The sequence below is a fragment of the Aulostomus chinensis genome, chromosome 1, assembly GCF_037954235.1.
Source record: "Aulostomus chinensis isolate RoL2024-O1b breed Wild chromosome 1, RoL_Achi_v1.0, whole genome shotgun sequence".
NCBI lineage: Eukaryota > Metazoa > Chordata > Actinopteri > Syngnathiformes > Aulostomidae > Aulostomus > Aulostomus chinensis.
In genome coordinates, this window is record NC_141320.1 from 66180602 (window position 1) to 66194916 (window position 14315).

The 14315-nt window shown below is 43.6% G+C and overlaps 3 protein-coding genes across 7 annotated transcripts in view; all 3 read left to right on the forward strand.

The window, feature by feature from the left end:
• Nucleotides 1-4990, forward strand: LOC147272823 (four and a half LIM domains protein 2-like). Its single transcript, XM_086204647.1, has 6 exons — nucleotides 1-114; nucleotides 1527-1720; nucleotides 2201-2375; nucleotides 2594-2763; nucleotides 3800-3986; nucleotides 4180-4990. Exons 2-6 carry the CDS (start codon nucleotides 1565-1567, stop codon nucleotides 4329-4331), a joined length of 840 nt encoding a protein of 279 aa, XP_086060773.1. The 5' UTR covers nucleotides 1-114; nucleotides 1527-1564; the 3' UTR covers nucleotides 4332-4990.
• A 166-nt stretch (nucleotides 4991-5156) lies between these two features.
• Nucleotides 5157-10759, forward strand: c1h7orf57 (chromosome 1 C7orf57 homolog). Of its 4 annotated transcripts, none has more exons than XM_086202191.1 (8): nucleotides 5157-5244; nucleotides 5994-6058; nucleotides 6228-6401; nucleotides 6497-6587; nucleotides 6903-7029; nucleotides 7916-7980; nucleotides 8093-8193; nucleotides 8799-10759. In XM_086202191.1, the coding sequence occupies exons 2-8, from the start codon at nucleotides 6016-6018 to the stop codon at nucleotides 8858-8860; spliced, it is 663 nt and encodes a 220-aa protein (XP_086058317.1). In that variant the 5' UTR covers nucleotides 5157-5244; nucleotides 5994-6015; the 3' UTR covers nucleotides 8861-10759. The 4 variants fall into 4 exon arrangements, with proteins under 4 accessions (XP_086058317.1, XP_086058326.1, XP_086058345.1 ...); XM_086202200.1 differs by having other exon boundaries at nucleotides 5158-5244; nucleotides 5953-6058; XM_086202219.1 differs by having other exon boundaries at nucleotides 5171-5238.
• Nucleotides 10760-11517: 758 nt separating this feature from the next.
• The window catches only part of LOC147272825 (plakophilin-4-like), a 28298-nt gene continuing 25500 nt past the window's right edge, over nucleotides 11518-14315 (forward strand). Inside the window, exons 1-2 of one of the 2 annotated variants that reach the window (XM_086202241.1) lie at nucleotides 11518-11850; nucleotides 12289-12465. In XM_086202241.1, the coding sequence (XP_086058367.1) occupies nucleotides 12343-12465 (123 nt within the window). In that variant the 5' untranslated portion in view covers nucleotides 11518-11850; nucleotides 12289-12342. The remainder of the gene's footprint in view (nucleotides 11851-12288; nucleotides 12466-14315) is intronic. The other variant, XM_086202231.1, reaches the window with a different exon arrangement.

Genomic DNA, 14315 nt, shown 5'->3' on the forward strand with positions numbered 1-14315 from the left:
CCACGGTCACCACCTTCACGATCTGCTCTAACCTTATAAAGCAGATGGGCTGGGAGGATTGACGGGCATCTCTGGTCTCCATCTGCGAGAGGACTCCTCAGCGGACACTGACAGGTGAAGACTCTCTCTCTCTTCTGATCTTTCATCTCTGGATGCTGATTTTCCATTCATAGAGGCTTCTCTGGGACATCCAGTGATTCGTCATCATTGCAGAGATCTGTGTTGGTTTATGCTAGCCAGGTCCCCGTAAATCTTTATGATTGTCTAGACATAATCCAGTGGATTATTTGAGAAGATTGTGCACATATTTTTTTGCAATTTTTTTGGGATCTACTGTGGATTTTGAAAATTGTTTTCTGTGAGGTACAGCTTGCTGGATGAGAGGTGTACAGCTGACAGAAAGGGGGTTTGTAGAAAAATAGATAAATTCTTTCAGTGTCGAAGTTTTAAATGAGCATGACATGAACAGGGGTGTCATTGAGGGGCACTGAAGGGGTTTTCAGGTGGTAGGAATAGAGGAAAACCTGATATACATAGGTTTTATCAAGAATTGAGAAGGTTTACAGTGGGGGGGGCGGCTGGAGCACAGGGACTTTCTGGGTGAGTCTCCATGTTCTCCCTGTTCCTGCTGGGTTCTCTCTGGTACTCCAGCTTCCTCCACAGTCCAAAGACATCAAGAGGGACCAGGTTAATCCAGACTCTAAATTGACCGTAGGCGTGGCTGGGAGAGCCAATGGTTGTCTGTCTCTATGTGTTGGCCCTGCCATGGACTGGTGACCTGTCCAGGGGGAAGGCTGCTGGGATAGACTCCACCCCCCTGCCACTCTTAACAGGATAAAAGGTAGAAAATGGATGGATAAATACAGAGAAAGATGATTGACTAGGGAGTTTCATCCAATCCAATGAATGATAAGCCTGACACACCCCCTCCATAAAGACCCTCCAGTTGTCAATTTTTGTTTTTTTAAGAACTGATTTTTAGAGTTTGCAAGATTTTTTGTGGTGTGGTTCCATATTCCAAATTTAAAAATGGATTAATGTGTGATCCTGTTTGTCCTGCAATAGGTGACAAATAGCTTCCCTCTTTTTTGTGTCTGGTGCCGCTTCTGCTCTGTCTTCATCCTTGCTCTCCTTCCTCCTCCTCACAGTTTCAGCTCTTCGCGACACCTTTAATTAAGTAGATGTTCTCCAAAATCCACCAACTTTAAATTAAGGCCATTTTGATGAAAAAAATAATCCCAATTCAAAGTCGTGTAACATCTGTTAATAAATTCGGAGGTATTAACTCTGCAGTGTGCACCCATTTGATGCCTTTTTGCAGCATTCCCCTGCCTAATCTGTTGCACATCGCAATAAATTAATTTTCCATGAATCACAGAAGAGCTCCAGTCAGTACCTGGTGCACGAGTCATGATGCAGTTTAATGGACCATGTGATCCTGAAATTGGGTGTTTTGTAAAGCAATTACAGAAATCTAATTTCATGCCACCACTTGTGATCTCGTGCTCTGACATCCTTCTGTCAAGGTTCTAGGAACAGACTGAGAGAGGAGGTTTGAATCTCTATGGCTGAACCGCATGACTGTGCCGAGTGTCAGGAGTCCCTGTATGGGAAGAAGTACATTCTGAAGGAAGAGAACCCATACTGCATCCCCTGCTATGAAGAACTTTACTCCAACACCTGTGAAGTGTGCCAGACCATCATTGGCTGCACCTCCAAGGTAAGAGCTTTAAGCTTTTGCGGCTCGTTTCAAATCATAGGTGTTTGAAAACCTGCAACTTGACATTAAGAAGTACTCCTGTACTCCTCCTAGAGTTCAAAAAACAGCAACAAGTTTTGACAGACGAAGTAAAAAAGCCTACTTTGACTGATTCTTGAGCAAATTGGCCATCAGTTGTTGGTGGACACCAACTGCTCACAGTTTTGGTTCCTTTGAGTGAACAAACTTCAGGTTTTGATACAGTTCCTCTAATAATGATAATGCTCAGTCTTCACTTGAGCAGAGTGGGGATTCATATCAAACTCCTGCTCGTTCATATTTGCCCACTACTAGTCAGGAGCCATACTTTAGTATTTCATCCATCAAACTGTATAAAGTTGTACATTTGCATGACTGTGCATAAAATTTTCATGGACCAGAGATGCTCCCCTCACCTGACTGATAACCTCCACTAACACCCCTCTCCCCCTGCCTCGACAGGATCTGTCATTCAAGGACCGTCACTGGCACAGTGAATGCTTCCTCTGCATCAGTTGCAACCGTTCACTGGTGGATCTGCCCTTTGCCAGCAAGGACGACATGCTCATGTGCACCGATTGCTACAGTAACGAGTATTCCGCCAAGTGCCACGCATGTATGAAGACCATCATGCCAGGTGAGCAGCCAGAAGAAGGTTAAATTTTCATCGTCACGTCTCTGAATGAATTCCTTTCTCTGTGTCTGTATTCTAATTGATACTAATCTAATGAAATTAGAGAGAGAAAACATGAAAATATGTCAGTACTGGTTCAATTGTGTTGACTGGGCTTGCAGGCTAAATTGGAAAGGACATTTGTTAATAATTCCTTTCCCTCTTTTCTTGCTGCCCACCAGGCTCGAAAAAGATGGAGCACAGGGGCAACAGTTGGCATGAGAACTGCTTTGCTTGCAACCGTTGCCAGCAGCCCATCGGCACCAGGAACTTCATCCAGAAGGAGAGCAACAACTACTGCCTGCCCTGCTACGAGAAGCAGTTCGCGCTGCAGTGCGTCCAGTGCAAGAAGGTAACACCGAAAACAAACCCCTCCACCCTCCACTGCTCTTCCCTTTAGACTTCCACTGGGGAGCTTTGAGGCAAACGTAGCACATGATGATTTGATTAAGTATATGCCATTCAATCAAATTCTACATCTTATGCAGCCGCATACATTGACTGAGTGAATCCAGCCTACAGATAACAGTTCACCTGAAGTCTAGCATGTAAAAGCACATACAGTATGAGTGAGGAGGTGTATAACAGCTACAGCCAGGAAACAGATGGTCAAACAGGAGGGGTGGGAGGTGGTTTTTTTTAGGCTAAAAGCTGTTAGGTGAGATGTGACTAAGCTGATGACACACAGCAAAAAAAAAATAAAAATGAAAGAGGCGAGACTGGGAGGCCTGCATCTTTACATTCTGTATGTACTGGAGCTGTTAAAAAAATCAGTAAACCCCGTAAATGATCGTTATCTGATAGCTTGCCTTTCCGTTCCATTTTATTTTTATTCTATTTTTTTTTAAAAGAGGGCTCGTTGAAATACAATGGAAATGATACGATGAAAATAGTGAATATTAGCTTTGCTCCAATGTTTAGACCAACACACCTACAATTCTACAATTCTACAATTTCACCTCAGAGTGAATTAAGTCTCAAAGGGACATCCTTTCCATTTAGGCTGAAATGAAGGCTAAGAAGTAGCGCACTGACAAATAGATAAAGATGATGTATGTGAAAATCCATGAATACTTGAGTAGCAAGCCTGTTTTAAGACACGCAAGAAGTAGAAAGTACTGTTGTTTGTGAAAATGTAAGGATGGAAGTTTTTTTTTCAACTTTTTGATCATTTTATTTTTCAGTAAACATGCAGTTATACTGAACTGAAGATGTTTGGTGGTAAAAGTAAAATGTTTTCGGGGGAAAAAAGGCACAGATACTTGAAAACTGCAAAGCACAGTAATAAATATTTTTGTTTTTGTTACCTCCCACCTTTGACATATTTTGCCCACGTGTCACGTGTGTGTTTTGATGAATAAGAGTGTGCTTGCTGCTACATCTTGCAGGCCATCACCACTGGAGGAGTGACCTACCGTGAGCAGCCCTGGCATAAAGAGTGTTTTGTTTGCATCGGGTGTAAGCAGCAGCTGTCTGGCCAGCGCTTCACCTCCCGGGATGATTTTGCCTACTGCTTTGACTGCTTCTGCAACCTGTTTGCTAAGAAGTGTGCCTACTGCACCACCCCAATCAGCGGTGAGAATACCCTATGACCCTCATTTAACAGGGTCCATCTAGATCATCCATCAACATCTATCTTTAATAATTTTCTGGGCCTTTTCGTCCAATGTGTCCAGTTACCAGAGTATTTCATCAGTGGGATCATGAGGGCACCGGGCTTGTTTTCTCCCTCCTCCTTCATGGCTCCACTCTGTTGCTTTTGTCTCAGGTCTCGGCGGTAGCAAGTACATCTCCTTCGAGCAGCGCCAGTGGCACAACGACTGCTTCAACTGCAAACGGTGCTGTGTGTCTCTGGTGGGCCGAGGTTTCCTGACATGCAAAGATGACATCCTCTGCCCCGACTGCGGGAGAGAAGTCTGAGCCTGAAAAGAACTGGTCCAAGTTAAAAAGAGCAGAAGCTTATTTCCTCTAACCTGACCTTTGCTTTCATATCAGTAAATGGTTTCTTACTGATTGTCCAGATCTTACTGTTCTGCATGCACTGACAAAACTGACTTTGATAAGAATGGCATGACACATTTTAATTACAAATATATTTGCTTTTTTAGAAGCTTAAATTAATGCAGTTTTTAAGTACTCAAAAACTGGAGAAATGTGGTGATCTGATTGCCAAATGTATTATTCACATTGAGGAAGTGCATTTATGTCATATGTTCTAAACAGAAGGCTTACTATGTTATATATCTTGTTTTGAATGAAACATCTCAAATGGAATTAACTTGAATCCATATCTTAGATCATATTCATAATTAATAATATGTGTTCTGTCAGAGAAATTATAAATATTGTTTGTTCTAACAACATATATTTTGTTAAATTAAATATATATGTTTTATAAAGTATAATGTTAACTGATCTACAAAAATATCGACAAAGTTATTTATTGGCCATGAATAAAATCATCATCCACAGCGTCATCATGCTGTGCTGAATTAGTTTCCTTTTCAGGACAAAAGACTAATAGTGTGCAAATAAAGATTTAATAATAAACTCTCAACGGTCTACTCTGTTTCTTTATATAAGGTGTAAAAACTTTTCAAGTTTGAATAAATATCCGCTCCTTTTCACGAAGAACTCTCGCCCTGTCTTAATTCCTCGCCCCTCTTTGCTTAGTATCATTTTGTGAAATCTAACTTCACGCCCTTAAAATGAAGCCACGTTGAATATCTTCCGTTGATACACGATCTTTGGCTAGCTAAGAGGAAGTGGGCAGCAGGTGCCGCAGGAAGTGTGTGCGTCCGGCGTCTTACTGGAGACGAAGAAGAGGGTAACGGTATTAAAACAACCCACACAACAATTATAAGATAACATATATTGAAATATGTGCCGTATTTAATGCAAGTGCTGTTGCTGCTAGTGTAGCTAAAAACTACAGTGTAAAGAAAGGCTTGCTGCTGTGGCAACTAGCAAGGCGGCTAACCGAGCTAGCAAGGCTTTGTTAGCGGCTTTGCTAAGTAGAAATATTGTGTTTGGAATGCTAGAATTAGAGCCTGGTGTTATCTTTCGCCACAGTTGGCACTTCAATATATAGTCAAGGCATTACGTAGATAATGAAAGCAAAGTATTAGTCCTGTACGAATTAAGCTCACGAATGAAATGTCAGTGAATGCTAGCTAACCTTATCTCTCACTTGCCAGAGCTGCTGTTCGCATTTCGCTCACAGTTACGTGGTTGTGCATACTAATGAACATCGGAATAGTGGTTAATTTCACGCCCATACATTTTTTTCCAAAGTCAAATTTTCCGTGCTAAATTTGAGGTGTGACGCATCGCAGACAGGGGTCGCTCTTTACTCCCGGAGAAACCCTGCACCAAACTCCAATGAGAAAGTCGCTCATTTAAGCCTGCATTGCGTAAAGTTAACGATCCACTACTTGTCGTTTAACGTGACTATTTTAATTTGACTTTAGGCGATTTCGGCACACTGCCACTTAAACCTCAACAACTGATTCTTGATGCCTTTGGTGTCTGATTTGTACAGGTTTGTCAAAGAGAGATAGCAGTTTTCTCTTTGGTCAACAGATAATTTGAATAATCAGCTGAAATGAGTGCTGCTGTTCCCAACCATAGAAGGACCAAGCCCGGGGGTAAGACTCTGTCCCTCGCCTTATTCATAATGCAATTCCAAAGCATTTCTGGCTCCATTATCTGACAAACATTTTAGCTCATCTTGCATGTAGTCCAAGGACGCTTCACTTAGCTTGAAAATGGAACCATGCAGCTAAGCAAGCCGATGTACTTATCAACTGTTTGCAGGCATAAAACCTGGAGCTTCATCCACTGGCGTGACTGGACCGACCTCGCAGATTCCCGGTCTCTCTCAGAGTGCTGATGAAAGCACTCCGATGGAGAGGATCAGTGGAAGGCGGGTTGGGATATTTGAGACAGACTCTGAATATGTCAAGCTTGCAAAGCAGGGGGGCCATAAAGGTAAAGCTTCAAAGAGTTGTAACATTTGTGCTTTTCACTTGGGCAGTGCTTGTGTTTCGTTCTGAACGTTCTGTGTCCTCCTCCTCATCCTGCAGGGCTGTTGTGTCATGATGTTGATGCTGAGGAAGGAAACCCGAGGAAACCCTACAATCCATCCAACTGGTTTGGAGATGATGAATTAAAAAGGTAAGAACGCCATTCAGATAAACTGATAAGACATCAAGCCTGATGAAGCCGTTGCCGCCGCCACCGCCGCATGCGTAGACTGTGAGTTTGTGTGTTGTTAAAACTTTTTCCCATTCACCCAGATCCCAAGTTCCAGACAGATTCTGAGGGAAGAGAGGGAGTGCTGAAACTGATAACTTCAGAAATATTCAGTCTCTTTCAGCGTTGTTCTGGAGCAAACCTTGTAAACGTGTTGCTGAGGACTAATGAAAGCATTATCCACATGTGATGAGTGGAAACTTGACATCGTGTGTCATCGTGGTTTTGTATTTACAGTGGAAGCAATGCAACATCTCCTGACAGCCAGATGAAGGGCCGGCAGCCTCTGGCTGCACCGTTCGGCACTGATAACAGTACATCCTGGGAAAGAGAGACTGATAGATTTACCGATGATAAAAAGAAGGTGAACTACTAGTCACCACAACATCGACGCCATGCTTAATTTCCTTATTTTTTTTCCCATCGCATCCTTTTTTCTTCTGTTTGTATAACCTTAGCTTTCACCATCATATCCATATTTATTCTCAGTTGAGTTGGTTTACTTTTGTTGCTACTTTGTTCGTGTGAATGTTTTTTGAACATATTTCATGTTCAGTACGAAGTGATGTTTTCAAGGAAAGATTATAACATTTTTACCCAGTAAGGGTGGTACAATCAATTACAATTTCTGAACCTTATTATTGGTGAATGAATTAATTTGGTTTTCTGATTGCAGTACTTGATTTTACTCCACAAATTCCTGAATATGTGATACTTACATTCACTTAGCTTTGGGTTCTGTGATTTCTTTTTTTAAATAACTTATTGTGTTTTGTATATTGATGCACAAATCATTCAAGTTAATTGGAACCTTAAGTTTTCAAGAGGACGATAGTAAAAGCTAAAACTATAAAAAACAAACAAACCAGAAGCTGCGGAGTATTTCTGAACCCAAATGTTCGACAGGATAAAAATATGCAAAAACTTTGAACCATCTTTTTTAAGATGTGTGTATTGAACCTGTTTTTCACAAGTTTCGATGATCTCGATGAGGATCGACACATTAACTCTGTCACATGTACATGAAAACCAGTTGTGATCTGTAAGCCAGTGTTTTTTTGGAGTCAGCTGATGTTTCATGCCAGTTCCTCCATTGCATCACTAATCTCATCTGGTTTTCTTTTGTCATCTCATAATTGTTTGTATCTTCCAGGTTTAATCCACTTGCTCATTAGTAAGTGAGTGTTTAATTATGCCTGTTCCAATGAGAGTTTTAGGAATAAACATGATTAAATGTGTCTGTCCTGCAGCTGTCCCCTGATGGCACCGCCAGCCAGTTGGAGGGTCTTTCCTTAACCAACAAATACAAGAGAACGTGAGTAGAACGTCTTACGACTCCTACAAACATTTCGCAGTGTCGACTGCAGAGGATCTCTTCATGGAGGTGAATATTCTTCTAAAGGCTGTCGATTGTGTTGCTTTCCCAGGTGTCATGACAAGAAGGCTCCGCCGGTCAGCATGTCAAAGCTGCTGAGTCATGGCTACGTGGAGGACAAGAAGAAGTCTCCCAATGACGACGATGCCTCAAGTACGACACGAGAACAGTTGTAAAGAACGCAACTGTTGTTGATGCAAAAGTACATTTATAAACCAGTGTTAGTTTTATTTGCTATTCAATACCTTAACATCCTTGAATGTCTCTTTGGAGGACACCTCATCAGACATTCCCATTAGAATATCCCTGCTCCAAAACTGACCGGATTAGTTCAAGATCCCATATTTAAACGAATGCAATTTACTCATTTAGTGAATTAGTGAGATTCAACTAGAGTTGGTTTGTGGTCCCGACATGTCTTGTCAGTTTGGAAGGTTGTAGCACTTCATTTGAGTTTTTGAGCCACACCTCTTTTGGCCCCATGCCATCACCTTCCCTCACAAAAGGGAATTAAATTTAATCCTGATTGTGTTGTCGAGCTTCAGCTGGAAAGCACCAAGGTCTTTACTGGTCCACATATTTGTATCCAAACCCACCAAGACCCTGAATCAACAGAGTCCATTACTTGACCCCTTTTGCCTGAGTTTGCGGTTCGTGTGCTCGGTGAACCTCAACATCCCAGAGTACATTGTGCTCTCATTGGAATTCTCATTATTTCACGCGCATCAATTTGAATGGATGCTTGTGTTGTGTTTCAGGCGTGACCTCGGACCAGACCAGCACCGTGGCGACGGAGCTGGACGCGGACGATCTGGAGTAGTGTGCGCAGGTTGTCGTCTCCAGGGAAATAGGGTGGTTCTAACATTGGCTCATGGCGTCACACACCCACAAACGCACCACTCCGCCCCTCTTGGATTCACATGTATTGTACATCCACTGACTTGTTAGGTTTTGTACTCATTTTAGAGCAATGGTACTGTCCTTTTATTTATTTGCTTTAATTTGTAAAAAGAACAGATTTTGTTGAGTAGATGTGTTGGTGCTCGCTGTAAATTTTATTTGGTTAATGCAGTTTCTCGATTTGAAGGACGAGTCATGAGCAGGTCAGGAAACTAACGTCGCTTTTTTTTTTCCCAACCCAAAAAGAGCTTCGTCAGCCATATTTTGACCTGTTTGGCTGGTGTTAGTTTTCCACCCTGGTTGTATGAAGATCGAGTATGTTTTAGACGTGTTTGTGCTAACTGATTGTGGTTCCAGTGATGTGAAGTATTTTTTTGGCTCAAGGGCTCCTCCTGCTCTCTGGAGGGATGTTGGACCACTTGCCAAAAAAAGCTCTTGCGGTTAAAGAGGGCCAAAATGAATTTCGGTTTTCTCCTCTGCAACTTTTTTTCTCCAGTATTCCCCTGAACTCTTGATATTTTTAGTTGAGTATTTTCTTAATTGTGCAACAGATGAAAAATTACTGCTAGCATGTGCTGCAAGACGATCACGCCTGGGATTAGAATGGGTGATATGGTCACACACGGGCGGCTGAATTCTGAGGTAGTCTTGGGTTGGCCGGACGCCACTGCCTCCTCGAAGATGACACAAGAATAGTTGCTGCCATTGGGTCTTCCCAACTCAAGGTGGGATCATCCAAGAATGCTTGCTCTGATCAGCCCCTGAGTCCTAATTCCAACATTAAATTAATCGGACACTTGTTAATAAATCAATAAGTATTTGATTCCACTCCCATCGTATCAGCAGTTTGCATATGAAGAGCCACTGCTGAATGTCGGTGTCGTATTATTGCTTTCTTCAGCTCAACAACAGTTAATGGAAATGGCCGTCTACTGCAGCTGCTGGGAAGATGTAGGAGTTTTTTTAAGTGAGTTCTGAGCGTGCCAAGCCAGCAGTTTGGACTTTGGAGGAGAACTTTCAGTGCTAAGCCTCCATCTCTTGACACGTTTTCCTCAAATTTAGCTCTGATGAATAGAAATTAGAATACCAGGAAAAAAACTAAAATACTGTAGAATAAATGAGCCTTTTCCCCTCAATTCCTGTGAATTATTGGATGCTCTTTAGGAGCAGCAGACGGCTTCCAGGTGTAGATGGCACATTAATTCGACTGTCAGGACTTTTTTTAAAAGAAGAAAAGTAATAGATTTCTCTGACATTTGATGGACAGTCCCGCCTTGAGTCATTTAATGGTTTTTAATCTTTTCAATGTAAAAACCTGACAGTGATGTGAAAATCCTAATCCGACTGGGATGAAATTGATCTCCAAATGAAAGCAAGTAAAGAAAAACTCTTAAAAGGTATCCAGTCAGACTGCAACACAACGCATTTAAAATGTGCGGCGTTCGAGTGGCCAGAGGATTGTTTCTGCAGTACCAAGGATGGCGAATGTGTCATCTTCTGATATTGTCTGAAGATGTACTTCTATGAACTGTTCAGGTAGTTTAACGGTTAAGTGTCTCTCCTCGTAGTGACTTGGTGCCATATCAGTTGACAAACTAGTGGGAACCTTTAGTGGCTTAACTTTACGTTGTTTCCCTCCTCCTTGCTTTTTATCTGCAAATGTTAATTTTCAAATGTGCTAAATGAGACTGATGGCAGCTTTTCAACGCGAGATCCCTCAAATGTTTTGTCGTGAGGAGAAATCCACCTGACAACTCAATGTAAGACCCTGCAGACTCTTGACTATTGTTTCAATAAATGGGCATGTGCATGTACACCACTGCTGTCCTCTGCCTGTGTGTGTTCATAGGGGTTGACTTGCGCTGTGTTCAAGGCCAGTTGGAACTCCCATGTTTGTCAATGGTTTTTGCTGTCAAGGAAGAAGCTGCCATGTTTGAAGTTGTGGTGTCAAGTTGGAGAAGCTGTGAAACGGTCCCTGATCTTCTGACCAGTAATCTCAACTCTCTGCTTCTTCATTTCTTCACTTCTGAGTTGTCTTGGATGTGTAGCTTTTAAAGGTTGAAACTGGCACCCTGCACAATGTTTCACTCTGCCGGCAGATCACATTAGGAAAAACGAATATATTAAATTCCGACTTATTTAAAGCATTATTTCACTTTTGTTGTTATTTATTACATCTGAGGCGAAATTCGAACCTCTCGGCGGGGCAAATTTGGCCCCCGGGCCCCGCTTTGAGCAGCCCTGATTTAGACTGTCAGTATTTGATTAGTCTTAATTAATCGCCACTGAGTCATAATTAGTCTAATAATTATGACTTACAGTGCCTCTATAGAGGCAGTTAAAACATCACTAAATAATTAAAACAATATACTGTTTTAATTATTTAGTGACGTCTTAACTTGTCATCTAAGAGTGCTTCAGTTAAATGGGCTTCCACAATAATTACACGCGCGCACACGCGCTCACACACACACACTGGCTGCTGCAGGCTGCATCCGTCCTCCCGGCAGCAGCGCGGTATGCACGCAGCTGCGCGCCGCATCGCTCCTGCAGCCACGGCAGCAAAACATACGTGACCGCCTCGGCGCTTTAATCGATCTGTGCATCAGAAAATAATCCATCGCCGCATGGTGACGTCACGCCGCTGATCGCTAATAGCGACTGGGCGGGCTGGTGGGCGGGTGGCTGGCTGGGCTTCCGATGGGCGCACTGAAACCCCGCACTGGATAAAGGGAAAAGGGAAAAAAAAATCACGCATTACTGTACGAGGAGCGCGTGGCCGGGGCTGTTTGTTGTTTTGCGGGAATGTAGTCGGCGTCGTGGCCGCGTGCAGCAGCAGGAAGAGGATGGACGCGTAACAGGACGGGATCGAGCCAGCTGTGGCCTGCTTCTAACAGCAACATCTGGCCGGTGAGTCGCGCTGACAGCCGCTTGACAGGCGGGCAGCTCGGGTTGTGAGGAGCCGGGGATGGCGGCTTGCTCAGGTCCGGTGAGTCGCTGTGACCTCGTCCTTGGTTGAGTGGTGGTGGCTCAGCCTCGCTTACGTGCACACACGCTGGTGAACGCCTTCCGTGCACCTGCAAATGCAAATTAAGGTAAAACTATTGCAGTTTGTTCATGAGGAATCAGTGAGGGGTTAATCTGTGAGGACGGGATTAGGAGAGCCATGGAGAGTTATTATTGAGCCTGATTATGAATCCCTGCAGACATTGATCTGGTACTGCACACTGTCAGTCTCCATGTGAGAGGATCCAAGTTAGCACCAGAGATGCATTGTGGGTGTCAAAAAAAAAAAGATCTCATCCTACTTTCACATGATTTCTGTGCACATCCTGTGTCCATCTGCAGGGTCAGAGAGGGCGTCTCAGCAGCCAGCCGGCTCTGGACTACAGCGGCGAGGACATGGAGGAGGGGGATGCAGAGGGGGAGGGGCCCATGGCGGTCAGTGAGGGGCCGAGCGGTCATGGCCTCAACGCCAGCAGCACCACGACCACCACAAATCTTCTGGCATCCGTCAAGGAGCAGGTAGGGGGCAGGCGCCACTGTGGTCACACCCTTGTTGTTGTGGTGGTCTCTCGCAGCCCACCTCTACATGCACAGCCCTCATTTAATTGACGAAGTTACGCCATCCATCGCAGGATAAATGGAGTCAGATGAATTTACTGAGCAAATCCCAGGGATTATCTCCAGATGAAAATGGAACGAGCCTCCATGCTGAGCCTTCTGAATGAGCACCCCAAATTCTGGTCAAACTCTCATAAATAAGAAAAGAGAGCAGAAAAGACTGAATGAAAACTGAATCTAGTTCCCTCCACCAAGGAGGTCATATTTATGGTGACATTTATTTGTTTGTCAGAAGGATCAGCACCACCTCTTCCTTACACTTGGATGTCCTCCTACTTGGTTGAACGTGGGCGTCTCAGATTCGGTCACAAACACCTTAAAACTCAAGTGCAACGGTCTGTAACATTGCCAACCTACACAGAGGTCGCTGGTTTGATTCCCGATGTTGCGTCCAGCTTGGTCTGGTGTCTGTATGGACAGAATTGGCTGTGGGTGGGAAGTCGGGTGAGGTTGGTGTCGTGGTCGCTGCACGAGCGCTTCCTCTGTTCAATCAGGGCTCTTGTTCAGAGAGAAGCAGAACTGGGTAGCTTCACCCCCTTGTGGAACTCCTCACTGTCAGGTGGAAAGCTGTATCCGACGACTCCACGGGGGAAGCATGTGGCCACTCATGGTGCTCCCCAGATCTGCAGAGAGGGCAACAACCGGGTCCGACTTGGTAGAGTGAATCACAGATATAATGGGGAGACAAGACAAAAAATTGATTAAAAAATGACCCACTTACCTTAATGTGATTTACTGCACCATGAGGCCTTTCCAGTGTCAAATGTGGAGGGTAAAGTCTGGTGGAATCTTTGATCGTTTTTGTTACGTGTGAAGCGGCCTTCTTTACACCAGACAGCCAAGTTTTCTTGTTTGCCTTCATTTGTTTTAGTAGCTTACGGTACACATAAGCAGCACCTTCAGTTGCTACATCTCCCTCACTTTCTCATCAAAGTGATCGTCTGTCTTCCTGTCTACTCTCCTACTCTTAATTAGGCCTGGAGTGCAGCCATGTTCTCAATGTAGTCCCTGGGTGTGCAACCCTGGATAAGGCCCACTACTATTTCGAGGTTTATGACGTCTTTTGCTTTACTTTTGCTCTTTGGAGTTGCTCTGAGGTTAAGTGCAAAAAGGCCCCACCATACAGAACCTAACTTCCAGGTAGCTGGTCTTCAACGTAATATACAATCAAGCGGTTTTACCTTCATTGTTGTAGAAATCAAACGCCAGCACTGCTCCTGATGCGTCAAATCTACCGCCTGCAGTTCCTCCACAAAAATGTCAAATTAGACGTGCTAAATGGAGCACATCGGTTATTGCATTCCATTTTTTTTCAAGCCCCTACGCTTTTCTGCTTTGCTCTCATTTAGCCCATTAAAAGTAGGAACGGGAGAAGGAGTGAAAAGCCCATAACTGTCGCAGGGCTGTTGAATTTAGTCGAGCAAACATGGAGAGAGTGATGAGATGTTGAGACAGCGGCCTGCAGCAAGGTTGCGCCACAATGAAAGCTGAGACGTCTGGAACTGCCTTTTGAAATGTTTGGAGAAAGCAAGGCGATATCAGATCTAAACAGCTGTCACAACAGAATTTCTGTCATTGAATTTTGTGCTTGTTTGACATTGAAATTGACCTCCACGTTGGGTCACTATGGCCACGAGACTGCTTTAAATAGAATGTAAAATAAAAATGCTGTCAAGAAAAACCGTGACATTGCTCTCGGTAAAATCCTCCTGTAAGCCACTATAAATCATGCAGACGCTCTACGACAACAT